Consider the following 20,199-nt stretch of genomic DNA (forward strand, 5'->3'; position numbering starts at 1 on the left):
ACCGGAGAAAGACCATCCGCTCGCATCCGGCTGTATTTATCCACCGCCCCCCGCGCGCGGAGCGCCGGGCCGAGCGCCCGGGAGAGCGACCGACGGACGCGCGGGGCGGACGGAGGCGACGAGCGGCCCGCCCCTCTCCCGTTTCCCGCCCGGACGGGCCCGCGGCCGTCCATCCCGAGGGAGAGCGGCCCGGGCCGCGGCGGCGGACGACGGCGGAGGGTCCGTCCCGCGGGCGGAGAGGGTGCCGGCCGGCGCCGCTCAAAGCAGCCCCTCCATCTCCTTCATGAAGGCCTCGTAGACGTCGTCCTTGGTCTGCGGGGGCGGCGGGGCCGGGGCCCCGGCCTTGGGCGGGGGGCCGCCCGGCTGGTCCTCGGCCTTCCTGGGCGGGGCGGGGGCGGCCCCCTTGTGCTCGCGCCGGACCCGCAGGGCCGTGGGCACGAAGCGGGTCACCTCGGCCTTGGGGTTGGTGATCTGCGGCTTGGCGCTGATGGTGGCCGTGGCCTTCTTCTCGATGGTGGCGGCGGCCGCCCCGGCCCCCGCCGCCCCCGCCGGCCCGCCGGCCTCGTCCGCCTTGGGCCGCTGGATGAGGCTGGGCGGGGCGCTGAGCACCCCGGGGTTGGGCAGGGGGGCGGGCGGGTAGAGGCCGGGCGGGGCGGGCCCCAGGGGCGGCCCCAGGGGCGGCCGGAGCATCCCGGGCCGCGGCGGGGGGAGGCCTGCGGACCCCGAAGGGAGCGGTGAGTTCGGGTCCCCGTCCCCCCCGCGCCCCCCCCCCCCGCCCTCCCTCCTCCCCGTCCTCCCTCGCCCCGCTTACCTGGAGGGGCCGGGGGCGGCAGGCGGGGCGGCGGCCCCCGCGGGGGCGGGCCGGGCGGGAGCCCGGGGGCGGGCCGGGCGGGGGCCGGGGGGCCGGCCGGGGGGCGGGCCCGGGGGCAGGAGCCGGGGCAGGGGGCCTCGCAGGCCCGGCATCCCGGGGGGCCTCAGGAACGGGGGGGCACCTGCGGACGGACGGGGCGGTGAGGGGGCCGCGGGGCCGGACCCGTGGGGGTCCCGCCGGAGACGGAGGCGGTCGCGGGCGGGCCGAGGCCGCACGGCGGACGGGCCCGGAGCAGTGGAGCCCGCTGCTTCCCTTCCCGCCCCCCCCGGCCCCGTTTTCAGATGACGAAAACCGTGAGCCCCGCGTGGGCTGACCTCGTATCTCCCCCGGCGCCTGGCACGTAATAAGCGCTTCATAATAACGTCAACGTCGGCATCCGTTAAGCGCCTGCGACGTGCCGGGCGCCGTCCTGCTGTGGGCGCTGGGGGAGACACGGGGTCATCGGGCCGTCCCCCGTGGGGCTCCCAGTCAGTCCCCATTTTCCGGACGAGGTGGCCGAGGCCCAGAGAAGCGAAGCGCCCCGCCCGCCCTCACCCAGCTGCCGAGTGGCGGAGCCGGGAGTCGAACTCATGACCTCTGACTCCGAAGCCCGGGCTCTTTCCACTGGGCCCCGCTGCTTAACACACGCCATCGTGAAGATTACATCCCAGGCCCAAGGGAGGCGAGACGGGGGTCTCCCCCGGCGGTGGCGGGCGGGACCCCCCCGCCTTCCCTTCCCCCCCCCCCGAGTCCTCGTCGTCGCCCGGGTCCGCCCCGGCGGGCAGTACGGCGCCCGGCGCCCGTCCGTGCCCGAAACGGGGGCCCGACGGTACGGTCCTCACCTGGAGGGGGTCCGGGCGGGAGGCCGGCGGGGGGCCCGGGGGGCCGCAGGGGCGGGGGGCCCAGGGGGGGCGGGCCGGGCATCTGGGCGGGCGGGCCGGGCTGGGGCGGGGGCGGGGGGCCCCCCGGCGGGCCGGCCCCCGCCTCGGGCCCGGCGTCGTCCTTGCGCGGGGCCGGGTCCTCGGGGCCGGAGTCCTCCGACCCGTCGGCGTCCTCGTCCTCGTCCTCGTCCTCCTCGTCGTCGTCGTCGTCCTCGTCCTCCTCGGAGAAGCCCTCCGCCTCCCGCCCTTCCTCCGGGATCTCCTGGCCTGGAGGGGAGGGAGAGGGGGGGGGGCGGTCGGGAGGGCGGCCGGGGGGCCGGCCGGGGCCGGGGGGGCCGGGGGCCGGACGGCCGGGGGACGACCCTCACCCGCCATGCGCAGCATCATGGCCTGCAGAGGGGTCAGCTCCTTCACGTTCTTCTTCTTCTTCTTCTTCCGCGGCTTCCCGGGGACGTCGGCAAACCGCACGCTCAGGCCTGGGGACGGGACGCAGAGACCCGCGCCGTCGGCCCGTCGCCGCGCCACCCTCACCGTCGTCACGTCGCCGTCCGTCAAGCGCTTTACTCTGTGCCGAGCACCGTTCCAAGCGCCGGGGGGGGGGGGGGGGGGGGGGGATCGTCGGGGGGGGTCCCGACGGGGAGGCGCCGTCCTCATCCCCGTTGGACAGATGAGGGAACCGAGGCCCAGGGAAGCCAAGTGACTGGCCCCAGAGCCGGGATCAGAACCCACGACCTCTGACTCCCAGGCCCGGGCTCTCGCCTGCCTTCGTTCGCCCAACCGTGTTTACCGAGCGCCTGGCGGGCGCGGAGCACCGTCCTAACCGCTCGGGAGAGGCCGGCGCGACAATCCGCCGACGCGTTCCCCTGCCCACCGCGAGCCTCCGGTCTGGGGGGGGGGGGACGGGGGACGTTAATACGGAGGAGCGGCGTGGCTCAGTGGACGGAGCCCGGGGCCTGCAAGTCACAGGGTCACGGGTTCCGATCCCGGCTCTGCCACCCGTCTGCCGGGTGACCTCGGGTCATAATAACGATGGTGTTTGTTAAGCGCCTACTACGCGCCCAGCGCCGTTCTAAGCGCTGGGGAGGATACGGGCCATCAGGTTGCCCCCCGTGGGGCTCCCGGTCTTCATCCCCGTTTGACAGATGAGGGACGTACCGAGGCACAGAGAAGCGACTTGCCCGGAGTCCCACGGCTGACGTGGCGGAGTCGGGATCCGAACCCATGACCTGACTCCCCAGCCCGGGCTCTTTCCACCGAGCCACGCCGCTTCACTTCTCTGGGCCTCATTCACTCACTCTTCAGCCGGGTGACCGCGGGCGAGTCACTTCACTTCTCTGGGCCTCGGTTCCCTCATCTGGAAAATGGGGATGAAGACCGGGAGCCCCACGGGGGACCACCCGATGACCCCGGATCTCCCCCGGCGCTTAGAACGGCGCTCTGCACATAGTAAGCGCTTAGCAGGTACCAACATTATCATTCATTCATTCATTCATTCATTCAATCGTACTTATCGAGCGCCTCCCGGGTGCCAAGTCCGTACCGAGGCCTCGGTTCCCTATCAGCGTGGCTCGGTAGAAAGAGCCCGGGATTGGGAGTCACGGGTTCGAACCCCGGCTCCGCCACCTGTCAGCCGTGCGACCGTGGGCGAGTCGCTTCGCTTCTCTGGGCCTCGGTGACCTCATCTGGAAAACGGGGATGGAGACGGGGAGCCTCACGGGGGACCGCCTGATGACCCCGTCTACCCCAGCGCTTAGAACAGTGCTCGGCACACAGTAGGCGCTTAATGAATGCCAACGTTATCATCCGCAAAATGGGGGTAAAGACGGGGGAACGGGATACTTTTCACACAGATCAGGGCCAGAGGCCGCGGATTCCGCCCCGGGCAAGTCGCTTCGCTTCCCCGGCCCCCGGCGACCCGTCCGCGATCGCCGGGACGACCGGGAGCCCCCCGTGGGCCGCCCCGGTCGCCCCGGATCCCCCCAGGCGCTCGGTACGGCGCGGCGGGGGAGCGGGGGCCCCTCCGGCCGCCCTCACCGGGCTTCTTGTCGTCGCCGTCGGCCCTGGGGACGTCGCCGCGCTGCGGGAGGTCGTCTCCCTCGCTGTCGGCCTCCGACCGGTCGCTGTCGCTGTCGTCGCTGCTGTCCTCGCCCTTGTCCTGCTCCATGTCCTCGGGGTAGCCCTCGTCCTCGCTGCTGCTGGACGCCTCGTCGCCGTGGCCGCGCTGGGCTGCGGGGACGCGGGGAGGGTCAGGGGGGGGGAGGAAAGGGCGAGGAAAGGACGGGGGGGGGGGAGCGCCGACCCACCCGAGTCCGGGGCGAACGGGAGGTCCTCGTCTCGGCGGCGGGGGGGCAGCTCCACGAAGCCCACCTTGCGGCCGTACATCTGCAGGACCTGGGGCGGGGGCGGGCCGGGCGGCGGGCCGGGGGCTTGCGGCCGGGCGGCAGGCGGGGGACGCCCGGCCCCGGGAGCGCGAGGACGGACGGGCCCCGGGCGGGCGGGCTGCGGACGGAGGAGCCGGCCGTCAGCTCCCCCGGCGCCGCCCCCCCCCCCGCCCGGCGCCCGGCGCCCCCGCCCCGAGCCCCCGCCGGCCTCACCCGTAGGCGGACGTCTTCTTGAGGATGGAGGGGGGCTGGGCGCCGGGCAGCGGGATGTCCTGGATGAGGATGCTGGACGGGGCGTGAGGCATGTCCGGCAGCGGGATGCTCTCCACCTCCACGTGCTGGGCGTTCTGGGGCGGGCGGCGGGGCCGGTCAGACCCCCGACGGCCCCGCCGTCCGCCCCCCGGGGCCCGGGGACCCCGCCGAGCCGGGGCGGGACGCGCACCTCTTCGTGACGTCGGTGTCCGTTAAGCGCCCGCTACGGGCCGAGCGCCGGCCCGAGCGCCGGGGGAGGAGCTACGGGTCCCCGGGTCGTCCCACGCGAGGCTCGCGGTTGGTTGATCCCCGTCGTACAGACGAGGGGACCGAGGCCGACCGACGCGCGGCTCCGCCCGTGACCTCTGACTCCCGAGCCCGGGCTCTTGCCACTGAGCCGCGCCGCTTCCCGGGGTCGCCCGACGCGGGAACCCAGCCCCGAGGCTGAAATGACGGCGACCGGGCCACGTGTCGGTCCGGCGCCCGGCGCCCCGACGGTACTCGCGGCCCGGTGGGACGGGCCCGGGCCGGGGCGTCGCGGGTTCGGATCCCTGGGCGGCCGGATTCGCCGCGCCTCGGCGACCTCGTCCGTGAGCCGACCCGACGGCCGCGCCTCTCCCCCGGCGCCCCGCGCGCGCCGGACGGATTCCCAACGCGGTGGTCGTCAGCGTTACGGGCCGGGGCCCCCCGCCCCCTCCCCGGGGTGCGGCCGGGCACCTTGACGGCGTCGCAGTACTGGCTGAGCTGGGCGCGCTTCTGCTCGTAGTCGGCCTCCAGCTTGCGCAGCTCCTTGAAGGTGTCGGGGTTCTCCTTCTCGTAGAGGCGCAGGATGCGTTCGAACGTCTCTCGCAGCTTCTTACGCTTGTCCTTCAGCACCTTCTCGTTCAGCTGGGGCTGCTGCACCGGGTTGAACTCTGCGCCGGGGAGAGAGACGGGGGGCTGGGGGGGTCCGCCGCCCCCCCCCCCCCCCCGCCCGCCCGCCCCCGCCCCCGGCCCCCCGCCCCCCCCTTACCCATCTCGTCCAGCTTCTCCATGTCCCGGATGATCTGCTTGGGGTCCTTCATCTTCAGCACCGCCGCCCGGACCATCATCCGCTGCTTCTTGTTCTACATCGCGACGGGGCGGCGATCGGGTTAACGACGTGCCTATCTGCTAAGCGCCTACCGTGCGCCGAGCGCCGTTCCGAGCGCTGGGGGGGACACGGGGTCATCGGGTGGTCCTCCCGGGCTCCACCCCCTTCCGACGGATGAGGGCCCCGAGGAGGGAGGTGACCCGCCCCCGGCCGCCCGGCGGCGGGATCCGAAGCCGCGACCTCCGACTCCCAAGCCCGGGCTCTTCCCACCGAGCCGGCAGTATCGCCGCCGATAACGGTGACGCTGGCGTCTCTGAGGCGCTCACTACGGGCCAAGGACGCCGGGGGGGGCCCGACGTTGGGTCTCGCTCCGTTGCCAAAGCGTGCCTTCCAAGCGCTTGGTACATTCGTTCGTCCGGTCGTACTTACTGAGCGCTCCCGACGCGCAGCGCGCCGGACCGAGCGCTTGGAACGGACAATTCGGGGATACCGAGGAATGAATGAATGCTACGAGGTCATCGGGTTGTCCCCCCGGGGGGCTCCCGGTCTCCGTCCCCGTTTTCCAGATGAGGTCACCGAGGCCCGGGGAAGGGGCGTGCCCTGCCCCAAGTCAACCGGCTGACAAGAGGCGGGGGCGGGATTAGAACCCACGACCTCCGCCTCCCAAGCCCGGGCTCTTCCCACTGAGTCACGCCGCTCCTCGCTATTTATTAAGAGGTTTATTAAGCACTTAACGAGGTTGTCCCTGTCCCCCTTCGGGGGGAGGGGAGGGGGAATCCCAGTTTTACAGCTGAGGGGACTAAGGCCCAGAGGAGGGAAGCCACTCGGCCAAGGTCACGCAGCCGACAAGCGGCGGAGGTGGGATTCGAACCCATGACCGCCGACTCCCAGGCTCTTTTCGCTCCCGTTCGGCTTCTGGGGGCCGGTGGGGGCCACCCCCACCCACCCCAGAAACTCTCTGGATCCCGCCCTCCCCGACCCCCGAGGCAGACCTAGCGTGCGTGGCTCGGTGGAAAGGGCACGGGCTTTGGAGTCAGAGGTCAGGGGTTCGAATCCCGGCTCGGCCACTCGGCAGCTGTGTGACTTCGGGCAAGTCGCCTCACTTCTCGGTGCCTCGGTTCCCTCGTCTGGAAAATGGGGACGAAGACCGTGAGCCCCACGGGGGACGACCCGATTCCCCCGCGTCTCCCCCAGCGCTTAGAACGGTGCTCGGCACAGAGTGAGCGCTTAACGGATACCACCGCTATGAGCCAACCAAATCCAACATTATTATTATTATTATTATTATTACCGTGGGACCCCCGGGGGGGGGGGGGGGGGGGGGGGGGTACAAGACCCCCTTCTCCTCCGACTACTGGATGGGCAAACCCGACTGCTCCCGGCTCCTCCCCTACAGCGGGCAGGGAAAGGATCTTTTTTCCTTTTTACGCTATTTATTAAGCGCCCACTATGTGCCGGGCCCCCTACTAAGCGCCGGGACGGAGGCAACCTGATCAGCGGCGCGGCTCAGCGGCAAGAGGCCGGGCTTGGGAGTCGGCGGGCGTGGGTTCGAATCCTCGCTCCGCCGCTCATCGGCTGGGTGACCCTGGACAAGTCGCTTCACTTCTCGGTGCCTCAGTTCCCTCATCTGGAAAATGGGGATGAAGACGGGGAGCCTCACGGGGGACAATCTGATCACCTTGTATCTCCCCCAGCGCTTAGAACAGAGTTTGGCACACGGTAAGCGCTCAACAAATATCATATTATATATTACTATATTCATATCTATCGTGGCTCAGTGGAAAGAGCCCGGGCTTTGGAGTCAGGGCTCATGAGTTCGAATCCCAGCTCCGCCACTTGTCGGCCGTGTGACCGTGGGCGAGTCACTTCACTTCTCCGGGCCTCGGTTCCCTCATCTGTAAAATGGGGATTAAGACCGTGAGCCCCACGTGGGACGACCCGATTCCCCTGTGTCTACCCCAGCGCTTAGAACGGTGCTCGGCACATAGTAAGCGCTTAACAGATACCGACATTATTATTATTATTATTATATATAGATAATACATCTAATGTAATGTAATATATGCGTATATACACACACAGATATGAATATATATACACACAGATATAAATATACACACATATGTATACGTATGCATATATATAAACGCACATATATGCACGTGCATATGTTTATGTATATACCTGCATACACATACTTATATACATACATATACACACACACATACATACATATATACGTATACACATACGCATATGTATTTATGTGTGTGTGTGTGTATACGTGTGTGTATATATACACATATGTATGTGCATATATATGTGTATACATATACACACATATGTATATCTATTTTTATAGACATACAGACAGAGATAATAATATACACAGTCCATACACCTCAGGTGGGGCTCACCGTCTTCACCCCCATTTTACAGACGAGGGAACCGAGGCCCAGGGAAGTGCCCCGGCCCAGGAGTGGGTTTCCCGAGACGCGCACGTCCCAGCGCTTGGGACAGCGCCCATCTCGGGACGCGCCGGTTTCCCCCGGACTGGGGGGGGGGGCGGAGGCCCGGGAGGGGGCGGGGAGGCCGCTTCGTCGGGCGCCAAGGCCTCCACTTCCCCTTCTGTAAAATGGGGAGGGGGGCGGGACGCGAGCCCCGGGCGGGCACGGGCGATCCGGGGCCCGTCGCAGCGGCGCTTATCACCTCGTCCCCGTTACCGAGCGCCGTGGAAGTCCTCCTTTCCTCCACGGAAAGAGCCCGGGCCCGGGAGCCAGGGGTCCCGGGTTCCGATCCCGGCCCCGCCGCTTACCGGCCGCGCGACGTCGGGCAAGCCGCTTCGCTTAGCCTCAGTTCCCTCGTCTGGAAAATGGGGATTTAAACCGGGAGCCCCGCGGGGGACGAGCCGATCACCCCGCATCCCCCCAGCGCTTAGGACGGCGCTCGGCCCATACAACAAATACCCCCGCTACGAGCCCGGGCTTGGGAGTCGGAGGTCACGGGTTCGGATCCCGGGCTCCGCACTCGTCAGCTGGGTGACGGTGGGCGAGTCACTTCGCTTCTCCGGGGCCTCGGTTCCCTCGTCTGGAAAATGGGGGGTGAAGACGGTGAGCCCCACGTGGGAAAACCTGATCACCCCGTGTCTCCCCCGGCGCTCAGAACGGTGCTCGGCGCGTAGTGAGCGCTTGACAGATACCGACATTGTGATCACTGTTACCACCGCTACCGTATCATTCTTATGATCTTCCCCGGGACGCCCCGTCCCCTGCCGCCATCCGCATCCTCTCCGTCGGCTCTTCCGCCCTCCGCCACCTTTTCCCGGGAATCGCCCCGGCCTCGGCGTCTCCCCCGCACAATCCCAGCCTCCCGACGACGGATCCGGACCCCGCTCCCCTCCGCGGAGCGCCTCGGTCTTCCGCCGAGACCCCGGCGCTCAGGACGGCGCTCCGCACCCGGTCGGCGCTTATCAGACGTCACCGCCGTTATTCTTATTCGCTCCGAAAGGCAAGGGCCACTTAACGGACGCCTTCGGGTTTCAGAGAGATTCGGTCGCCTTACCTTCTTCAGCTCCCTCTTCCGGGCCTCCTTTCCTGCAAGGGGAAAGTAGGTGACGGGGGGCAAAAGCGGGAGCAAAAACCCACCCGCGGGCTTCCTACCGTCTTCCCCTCCGGAAGCTCGTCGCGAGCGGGGCGCGGGTGCACCGCCTCCGGGCGTTTAGCACAGCACGAGGGCCGGGATACCAGTTAACCCGGTTGGACCCGATCCCCCGTCGCCCGCGGGTCTTCGCGCCCATTTGACGGGGAAGCGGCCTGGCCTCGCGGCCACAGGTTCGGTCAGTGGTATTTATCGAGCGCTTCCTAGGCGCAGAGCACCGTACTAAGCGCTTGGCATGGACAATTCGGCAACAGACCGAGACCGTCCCCGCCCCACGACGGGCTCTCGGTTCTAATCCCGGCTCCTCCACACGTCCGCCGCGTGACCTCGGCCTAGAGAAGCGGCGGGGCTCGGGGGACGGAGCCCGGGCTTGGGAGCCGGGGGTCATGGGTTCGAATCCCGGCTCTGCCACTTGGCAGCCGGGTGACCGTGGGCGAGTCGCTTCGCTTCTCCGGGCCTCAGTGACCTCCTCTGGGAAACGGGGATTGACCGTGAGCCCCACGTGGGACGACCCGATGACCCTGGATCTCCCCCAGCGCGTAGAACGGTGCTCTGCACAGAGTAAGCGCTTCACAAATACCGACGTTATCATTTTTATTAGTTGGACACAGTCCCACGTGGGGCTCACGCTCTCCGTCCCCATTTAATAATGATAATAACGTGGGTATCTGCGAAGCGCTTACTATGTGCCGAGCACTGTTCTAAGCGCTGGGGGGGGGGGGGGGGGATACCGGGTCGTCAGGTGGTCCCAGTGGCAAGAGGCCGGGCTTGGGAGTCACAGGACAGGGGTTCGAATCCCGACTCTGCCCCTGGCCCGCTTCGTGACCTCGGGCAAGTCGCTTCACTTCTCTGGGCCTCAGTGACCTCATCTAGGCAATGGGGATGCAGACCTCGAAGCCCACGTGGGACGGGGACTGTGTCCGACCCAAGTGGCTTGAATCCACCCCAGCGCTTAGTACAGTGCTTGGCACACAGAAAGCGCTTAAATACCATCGTGATTGTTATTATTCTTTTTATTATCCTTCACACGTCTTCGGGCCTCGGTTCCCTCCTCTGTCAGACGAAAAGCAGCGCGGCTCAGGGGGAAGGGCCCGGGCCTGGGAGTCAGAGGTCGTGGGTTCTAATCCCGCCTCCGACACCTGCCAGCCGGGTGACTCTGGGCAAGTCACTTCACTCCTCCGGGCCTCGGTGACCTCATCTGTCAAATGGGGCTGAAGACCGGGAGCCCCACGGGGGGCAACCCGATCACCTTGCATCCCCCCCCCCGGCGCTCAGAACAGTGCCGGGCACACAGGAGGCGCTTAAACACTCGTCAGCCGTGTGACTCGGGGCAAGTCACTTCACTCCTCCGGGCCTCGGTGACCTCATCTGGAAAATGGGGCTGAAGACCGGGAGCCCCACGGGGGGCAACCCGATCACCTTGCATCCCCCCCCCCCCGGCGCTCAGAACAGTGCCGGGCACACAGGAAGCGCTTAAACACTCGTCAGCCGTGTGACTGTGGGCAAGTCACTTCACTTCTCCGGGCCTCGGTGACCCCACCTGTCAAATGGGGATGAAGACCGGGAGCCCCACGGGGGACCACCTGATGACCTCGTAGGCCCCCCGGCGCTTAGAACGGTGCTCGGCACCTAGTAAGCGCTTAACAGATACCAAATTATTATTATTTTTTGGGGGGGGGGGGGGTTCGGGTTCCCAATCCCGGTACTCACGGGCCTGGTCGGTGGGGTTCATGAACTTCCCGCTCTTGGTGGAGGACGTGGATCTCCGCCCCATCTTGGCGGCGGCTTCTTCTTCGCTCCTCTACGGAACGGCAATCCTGAAACGGAAAGGACGACTTGTTTCCCGCCGAATCCCGGTCCCGCCCGAATCCTCGGCCTCTGCCCCCGAGGCCCGCTGTGGGCGCAAGCTCTCCCGCCGCTCTGCTCCCTCGCATCTGTTGAGCGCCTACCGCGTACCGAGCGCACTCGAGGAGCAGCGCGGCTCAGCGGCGAGAGGCCGGGCTCGGGAGTCGGAGGTCGCGGGTTCGGATCCCCGCTCCCCCACTTATCGGCTGTGTGGCCGCGAGCGAGTCACTTCGCTTCTCCGTGCCTCAGTTCCCTCATCTGCCAAATGGGGATTGACCGTGAGCCCCACGCGGGGCCACCCGACGACCCCGGATCTCCCCCAGCGCTTAGAACAGGGCTCGGCACCTAGTAAGCGCTTAACAGATACCAACGTTATCATTATCAGTCTCTGGGACCTCGGTTTCCTCCTCTGGAAAACGGGAGCCCCACGTGGGACGACCCGATCACCCCAGTGCTTGGCACATAGTAAGCGCTTAACGGATAATAATACGGGATGATTATTACCAAGCTACTGTCCTCTCCCAAGTGCTCCGTACAGGGCTCTCTACACAGTAAGCGCTCAGTAAGTACAGCTGAGTGAATGAACGCGCATCGGCCTCCCCCGACTACGTCCTCATCTCCCCCTCCCCGCCGCATCGGGTCCGTAGACGCCGCGCCCCCCCCCCCCCCCCCCGGGGGGCCGCCTGCCGCTCGGTACTCATCGGTCACTGCTATTTACTGAACGCCTACCGGGTGCAGGGCACTGTACTGAGCTCTTGGGAGAGGACAGTAGCTTAGTAATAATAATGAGGTTGGTGCTCACTGGACTGAGCCCCTGGGGAAGTGCCATTTCATTTCATTCATTCAACGGTATTAACTGAGCGCCTACTGCGTGCGGAGCACCGTAAAAACCGCCGTCGGGCTGTGTGACCCTGGGCAAGTCGCTTCACTTCTCTGGGCCTCAGTGACCTCATCTGCCAAACGGGGATGGAGGGGGTGAGCGGCGTCCACCCCGGCGCTTAGTGCAGTTGCAGGCACGGAGTTAACGAATGCCGTCGTCGTCACGCGCTCAGCCCAGCGCTGCGCACAGAGTAGGAGCTCGGTACAGGCCAGTGACCGCTGGAGCCCCTCCTCTGCCTCCTCGCCCACCCCCCCAAGCAACAATTCATTCATTCAGTCTTATCGAGCGCTTACTGCGTGCAGAGCAGTAAGAATAATAACGATAATGTTGGTATCCGTTAAGCGCTTACTAGGTGCCCAGCACCGGTCTCAGCGCCGGGGGAGATGCGGGGTCATCGGGTCGTCCCACGTGACGGCTCACGGTCTTCATCCCCGTTTTCCAGATGAGGGAACTGAGGCCCCGAGAAGTGAAGTGACCTGCCCCCTGACAAGGGGGCAGAGCCGGGAGTCGAACTCATGACCTCTGACTCCGAAGCCCAGGCTCGCGCCACTGAGCCGCGCTGCTTCTCGCTACAGAGCACCGTACTGAGCGCTTGGGAAAGCACGATACGACATTAAACGGCGACGTTCCCTGCCCAGAAGAACTCTCTTATTCTTCGAGCGCTTGCCTGCTGTGTGACTTTGGGCAGGTCACTTCACTTCTCTGGGCCTCGGTTTCCTCATCTGTAAAACGGGGGTGAAGACCGGGAGGCCTACTCCGGCGCTCAGCCCAGTGCTCGGCACAGAGGAAGGGCTTTTTACAAATACCATCAAGCGGCGCGGCTCAGTGGCAAGAGCCCGGGCTTGGGAGTCAGGGGTCGTGGGTTCTGATCCCCACTCCACCACCCTGTCCGTCGTGTGACTTCGGGCGAGTCACTTCACCTCTCTGCGCCTCAGTTCCCTCCTCTGGAAAATGGGGATGGAGACTGGGAGGCCCACGGGGGACGACCTGATTCCCTCGTATCTACTCCAGCGCTCAGCACAGTGCTCGGCACACAGTAAGGGCTTAAGAAATACCATCCTTATCATTATTATTCTCCGTGCCCTCAGTGACCTCATCTGTCAAATGGGGATGAAGACTGTGAGCCCCACGGGGGGGGGGGGGGGGGGGGGCAACCTCATTTCCTTGTATCCCCCTCAGCGCTTAGAACAGCGCTTGGCACATAGTAAGCGTTTAACAAATACCGTCATTATTATCATTATTATATTATCATTTGTTATTTATTTATAGAGGTATGAATAATTATTTATAATTATTATTTAATTGTCATTTCATATTATTATTTATTTATATATTATTATTTATAGTCAATTCTCCCCCGATTAGACCGTGAGCCCGACAATGGGCAGGGACCGTCTCTCTCTGTTGCCGACTGCAAATACCGTCATTATTATTATATTATTAATTGTAATTATTATTTTTATGTATAGAGTTATAAATATTTATCATTATTGTTTATTTTATATTATTTATTTATATATTATTATTTATAATTAATTCTCCCCCGATCAGACCGTAAGCCCGTCGAACGGCGGGGACCGTCTGTCTCTATCTGTTGCCGCCTCGTTCATTCCAAGCGCTCAGTCCAGCGCTCTGCACATAGTAAGCGCTCGATAAATACTATTGAATGAAGGAATGATTATTATTTATTATCCGAGCCGATCAGGTTGGAACCCTGTCCCCGTCCCACATCTCCAGTCTCCATCCCTATTTTGCAGACGAGGCCCAGAGAAGTGCCGTGACTTGCCCGGGGTCACTCAGCGGACAAGCGGCGGAGATTAGAACCCACGACCCTCTGCGGAAGTCTCAAGGGGGGATAGCCCGATCACCTCGCATCTCCCCCAGCGCTCAGCACAGTGCCTGGTGCATAGTGAGCGCTCCACAAACACACTCATCATTATCATTCATCATCACCACACGCCAGACCCTGAGCCCGTCGTGGGCCGGGATCGTGTCTGTTGCCCAATGGTACGTTCGAAGCGCTCAGTACAGTGCTCTGCACACAGTAAGCTCTCTACGAATGGAACTGAATGAATGAGGACAGTGCTCTACTAGGCACTCAGTAAATACGACTGAATGAGAAGCCGGGATCAGACCGTGCGCCCGTCAGACGGCAGGGACCGTCTCTATCTGTTGCCGCCTCGTTCATTCCAAGCGCTCAGTACAGTGCTCTGCGCACAGTAAGCGCTCAGTAAACACTATTGAATGAATGAATGCACACAGTAAGCGCTCAATAAATACACCTGAATGAATGAGTCCAGTGTTCTGCACCCAGTGAGCGCCCAATAAATACAACAGTGAACGAATGAGAGTTCGGTGCTCCGCATACAGTAAGTGCTCAATACGATCGAATGCACGGAGTCCAGTGTTCTGCGCACAGGAAGCACTCAATAAATAGGAATGAGTCCAGTGCTCTGCACATAGCAAGCGCTCGATATGTAGGCACTCAATAAATAGGAGTGAATGAATCCATGAGGCCAGGGCTCTGCACGCCGTAGGCGCTCAATGTGTAGGCACTCAATAAATAGGACTGAATGAATCCATGAGGCCAGGGCTCTGCATGCCGTAGGCGCTCAATAGATAGGATTTAAGACTGTGAGCCCCACGAAGGACATCCTGATTCCCGTGTCTACCCCAGCGCTTAGAACAGTGCTCGGCACATAGTAAGCGCTTAACAGATACCAACATTATTATTATTAGGATTGAGTCCAGTGCTCTGCCCATATAGTAAGCGCTCGATATGTAGGCACTCAATAAATAGGACTGAGTGAATCCATGAGTCCGGGGCTCTGCACGCCGTAGGCGCTCAATAAGTAGGATGGCGTCCAGTGCTCTGCACATAGTAAGCGCTCGATATGTAGGCACTCAATAGGAGTGAATGAATCAATGAGGTCAGGGCTCTGCACGCCGTAGGCGCTCAATAAGTAGGATTGAGGCCAGTGCTCTGCACGTAGCAAGCGCTCGATATGTAGGCACTCAATAACTAGGAGTGAATGAATCAACGAGGCCAGGGCTCTGCACGCCGTAGGCGCTCAATAAGTAGGATTGAGTCCAGTGCTCTGCACGTAGCAAGTGCTCGCTATATAGGCACTCAATAAATAGAACTGAATGAATCCATGAGGCCAGGGCTCTGCACGCCGTAGGCGCTCAATGTGTAGGCACTCAATAAATAGGACTGAGTGAATCAATGAGTCCAGAGCTCTGCACGCCGTAGGCGCTCAATAAGTAGGATTGAGGCCAGTACTCTGCACATAGTAAGCGCTCGATATGTAGGCACTCAATAAATAGGACTGAATGAATCCAGGAGGCCAGGGCTCTGCACGCCGTAGGCGCTCAATAGGTAGGATGGAGGCCAGTGGTCTGCACATATAGTAAGCGCTCGATATGTAGGCACTCAATAAATAGGACTGAGTGAATCAATGAGTCCAGAGCTCTGCACGCCGTAGGCGCTCATTAAGTAGGATTGAGGCCAGTACTCTGCACATAGTAGGCGCTCAATATGTAGGCACTCAATAAATAGGACTGAGTGAATCCATGAGTCCAGAGCTCTGCACGCCGTAGGCGCTCAATAAGTAGGATGGAGGCCAGTACTCTGCACATAGTAAGCGCTCGATATATAGGCACTCAATAAATAGGACTGAATGAATCCAGGAGGCCAGGGCTCTGCACGCCGTAGGCGCTCAATAGGTAGGATGGAGGCCAGTGCTCTGCACATATAGTAAGCGCTCGATATGTAGGCCCTCAATAAAGAGGACCGAGTGAATCCACGAGGTCAGGGCTCTGCACGCCGTAGGCGCTCAATAAGTAGGGATTGAATGAATGAGTCCAGGGCTCTGCACGCAGTAGGTGCTCAATACATGTGACTGAATGAATGAATGAGTGAATGAATGAATGCTAAGCGCTGGGGGAGATGCAGGGTCATCAGGTTGTCCCACGTGGGGCTCCCAGGCTTCCTCCCCCTTTTCCAGATGGGGTCACTGAGGCCCAGGCCATCGAAATAACACTATTGATGATGCTCACAGTGATAATGATGATCACTATTATTACTGCTATTTGCTAAGCGCTCAGGCCCAGCGGGGAAGGACCCGGATGGAGCAGGACCGGCCCGGACCGGAAGTGCCCGAGCCGGACCGGAAGTGAGGGTCGGAGCGCGGCCCCGAGCCCGCCGAGGGGACGAGGCCGGGGATGGGGGTCCCCGCGCAGGCGCACTGACCTCCGGGTCCGGCCGGTGCGGGGCGACGGCGGGCGGGCGGCGGCGGCTCCCTCCTCCGCCGCCCGCGCGTTAGTGGGGCCGCGCCGCCTCCCCCGCCATCTTGAAACCTCGCGCCGCGCCGCCTCCCCGCCTCCCTTCCGGCGCGTCACTTCCGGCCAGGAGGGCGCGCGCGCGCCCCCCCCGCGCGCGCCCCGCCTCGCGTTCCTATTGGCCGGCGGGATCAGCGGCGGAGGCCAATGGGGAGCGAGGGAGGGCGGGGCGGAGGACGGGATTGGCTGGGAGGGGGTTTGGTCCCGCCCCCTCGGGGGTCGAGGCGGGAAGGGAGGGAGCTTGGCCGGGTCTCCTCAGGGGAACACCGCTCATTCATTCATTCATTCATTCATTCATTCATTTCATTCATTCATTCATTCATTCATTCATTCATTCAATGCTTGCTTGCCCTTTCTTTCTTTCTTTCTTTCTTTCTCTCTTTCTCTCTTTCTTTCTTTCTTTCTTTCTTTCTTTCTTTCTTTCTTTCTTTCTTTCTTTCTTTCTTTCTTTCTTTCTTTCTTTCTTTCTTTCCTCCTGTCTTTCCTCCTTTTTTCTTTCTATGCTATTTAATCACTAGTATTTATTGAGCGCTTACAGAGACTGGGCTTGGCAGTCAGAAGTCGTGGGTTCTAATCCCGGCTCTGCCACTTGTCAGCTGGGTGACTGTGGACCAGTCACTTCACTTCTCTGGGCCTCAGTTCCCTCATCTGGAAAATGGGGATGAAGACTGTGTGCCCCATGTGGGACGACCTGATCACCCTGTATCTCCCCCAGCGCTTAGAACAGTGCTCTGCACATAGTAAGCGCTTAACAAATACCCTCATCATCATTATTAACTTCTCTGGGCCTCAGTGACCTCATCTGTAAAATGGGGATGAAGCCTGTGAGCCCCACGGGGAACAACCTGATGTCCCTGGATCTCCCCCAGTGCTTAGAACGGTGCACAGAGTAAGCGCTTAACAAATACCAACATTATTATTCCTAAGCGCTGGGAAAGTAGGATTCAGCCATAAAGAGAGACCATCCCTGCCCACAACGGGCTCACAATCTAGACCAGCATTGAAACAAGTAAACAGGCATCCATGGCATCGATATAAATAAATAGAATCAGAGCTATCTACACACATCAGAACAAGTAAAATAGGCACTAATATAAATAATAAAGTATATTATAAAGAATGTAATAAACAATATAACATAAAATAATGAATAATGGATAAATAATCATCTATAGAAGCAGAGAAGCAGCGTGGCTCAGTGGAAAGAGGCCGGGCTTGGGAGTCAGAGGTCATGGGTTCGAATCCCGGGCTCTGCCCCTTGGCAGCTGGGTGACTGTGGGCAGGTCACTTCACTTCTCTGGGCCTCAGTGACCTCATCTGGAAAGGGGGATGAAGACTGTGAGCCTCACGTGGGACGACCTGATTACCTTGTACCCCGCCCCCCCAACGCTTACAACAGTGCTCTGCATCTAGTAAATGCTTAACACATACCAAAATTATTATTATTTGATATGAATGCCATTATTATTATTATATACACACACATCATCTAGCACACACTGCTGCCCCGTGTCACAGTCTTAAACACACGAGAGACACACCGGGACATCTGATTCATAACATCAGTCATACTTGTGGCATTTTGTTAAGCGCTTACTATGTGCCAGGAACTGTTCTAAGCGCCAGGGGTGGAGACAAGATAAGCGGGTCGAACCCAATCCCTTGTCCCACTTGGGCTCCCAGTCTCCATCCCCATTTTCCAGATGAGGGAACTGAGCCCCAGAGGAAATAAAGTGACTTGTCCAAGGTCACACAGCGGACGTGGGGTGGAACTGGGATTAGAACCCGGGACCTTGTGGATTCCCAGGCCCGGGCTCTACCCACTAGGGCCGTGCTGGCTTCTCTAATAATCGTTAATAACAGCAAATGCAGGGTGACTGTCGAGAAGCAGCGTGGCTCAGTGGAAAGAGCCGGTCTGGGAGTCAGAGGTCATTGGGTTCGAATCCTGTCGCTGCCTCTTGTCAGCTGTGTGACCTTGGGCAAGTCGTTTCACTCTCTGGGCCTTTGTCCCTCATTGAGGAGGACAAAGACTGTGAGTTCCCACGTGGGACAACCTGATGACCTTGTATCTCCCCCCCAAGCGCTTAGAACAGTGCTCGGCACATATAAGCGCTTAACAAATACCAACTTATTATTAGCAAGTAATAGCAATATTAGTAGTGGTACCTAAGCAGGAATAAGTTGGAAAAATCCAGAGCAGCCGCTGCATTCCTTGAGCCAGTCACCCGGTGCAAGGCCGTTTAGACCAGAAATTTTGAAGTCCAGCAAGAACAGTTTTCCCGCCCACAAGGAGTTTACACCCTAAAAGAGGAGATAAAATAAATTATAATTAGAGCCATCAAAATAAATGAAATAGACATAAGTGCTAATGAGGGTGTAAATACATTCGCAAGGCTAATGAGGGTGTAAATCAATTCACAAGGCCAACCAGGGAGTAAATAAATCATTCATTCATTCATTTCATTCATTCATTCAATAGTATTTTAATAATAATCATAATGTTAAGTGGCTGGGGTAGACCACAGGGGAATCAGGTTGTCCCACGTGGGGCTCACAGTCTTCATCCCCATTTTACAGATGAGGAACTGAGGCACAGAGAAGCTAAGTGACTTGCCCAACCGGTCACACAGCTGCCAAGTGGCAGAGGCTGGGATTCGAACCCATGACCTCTGATCCCCAAGCCTGGCCTCTTTCCACTGAGCCACGCTGCTTCTCTAATTTATTATATTTATTGAGTGCTTACTCTGTACAGCAGCACTGTACTAAACGCTTGGATTGTACAATTCGGCAACAGATAGAGAAATCCCTGCCCATTGACGGGCCTAATTCACACGGGCAAACCTGGGTGTAAATAAATTGCAAGGGTTAACCGGGGTGTAAATAAATTCACACGGCCCTAAGCAGGGTTAAATAAACTCCCAAGGGGTAACCTGGGTATAAATAAATTCACAAAGGCTAGCCTGGGTGCAAATAAATTTACAAGGGCTAACCAGGCTGTAAATAAATTCACAATTGCTAACCAGGTTGTAAATAAATTCACAATGGCTAACTAGGGTACAAATAAATTTACAAGGGCTAACCAGCATTTAAATAAATTCACAAGGGCTAAACCCAGGGTTTAAATAAATTCACAAGGCTAACCAGGGTTTAAATAAACTCACAAGGGGCTAACCAGGGTTTAAGTAAATTCACAAAGGGCTAGCCTGGGTGCAAATAAATTCACAAGGGGCTAACCAGAGAATAAATAAATTCACAAAGGCTAACCTGGGTATAAATAAATTCACAAAGGCTAACCTGGATGTAAATAAATTCCCAAGGGCTAACCACGGTGTAATAAATCCCCCAAGGGCTAACCACCATTTAAATAAAATCACAAGGGACTAACCAGGGTACAAATAAATTCCCAAGGGCTAACCAGGGTACAAATACATTCCCAAGGGCTAACCAGGGTTTAAATGGAACTCACAAGGGCTAACCAGGTTTTAAATAAATTCACAAAGGCTAGGGCAAATAAACTCCCAAGGTCTAACCAAGGTTTAAATAAATTCCCAAGTGGTAACCAGATATTAAATAAATTCACAAAGGCTACCAGGTACAAATAAATTCACAAGGGCTTACCAGGGTTTAAATAAACTCACAAGGGGCTAACAGGGTACAAATAAATTCACAAAGGCCAGCCTGGTGCAAAATAAATGACAAGGGCTAACCAGGGTTTAAATAAATTCACAAGGGTTAACCAGGGTTAAATAAATTCACAAGGGTTAACCAGGGTATAAATAAATTCACAAGGCTAACCAGGGTGTAAATAAATTGACAATTTGCTAACCAGGGTTGTAAATAAATTCACAAGGGCTAACCAGAGTGTAAATAGTTACCGATTTGTCCATTCCAAGCGCTAAGTACAGTGCTCTGCACATAGTAATGCGCTCAATAAATACTAGTGAATGAGTAATTCACATTTGCTAACCAGGGTGTAAGTAAAATTCACAATTGCTTAAAGTTGGCTAACATCCTCTGGGTTGTAGACTCCTGGGGGCAGG

At 59.9% G+C, this 20,199-nt stretch overlaps 1 protein-coding gene across 1 annotated transcript; it reads right to left on the reverse strand.

Moving 5' to 3' along the window:
- Window positions 1-15: 15 nt before the first annotated feature.
- On the reverse strand, window positions 16-16,192 carry WBP11 (WW domain binding protein 11). Its single transcript, XM_029058790.2, is given in 14 exon segments — window positions 16-713; window positions 812-885; window positions 887-992; window positions 1,693-1,998; window positions 2,100-2,207; window positions 3,766-3,957; window positions 4,035-4,151; window positions 4,154-4,230; window positions 4,326-4,459; window positions 5,082-5,278; window positions 5,377-5,470; window positions 8,998-9,029; window positions 10,804-10,910; window positions 16,071-16,192. Coding segments are annotated over 13 exon segments (1,956 nt in total). The 5' UTR covers window positions 10,868-10,910; window positions 16,071-16,192; the 3' UTR covers window positions 16-258.
- Window positions 16,193-20,199: the final 4,007 nt, after the last annotated feature.

The sequence above is a fragment of the Ornithorhynchus anatinus genome, chromosome 2, assembly GCF_004115215.2.
Source record: "Ornithorhynchus anatinus isolate Pmale09 chromosome 2, mOrnAna1.pri.v4, whole genome shotgun sequence".
NCBI lineage: Eukaryota > Metazoa > Chordata > Mammalia > Monotremata > Ornithorhynchidae > Ornithorhynchus > Ornithorhynchus anatinus.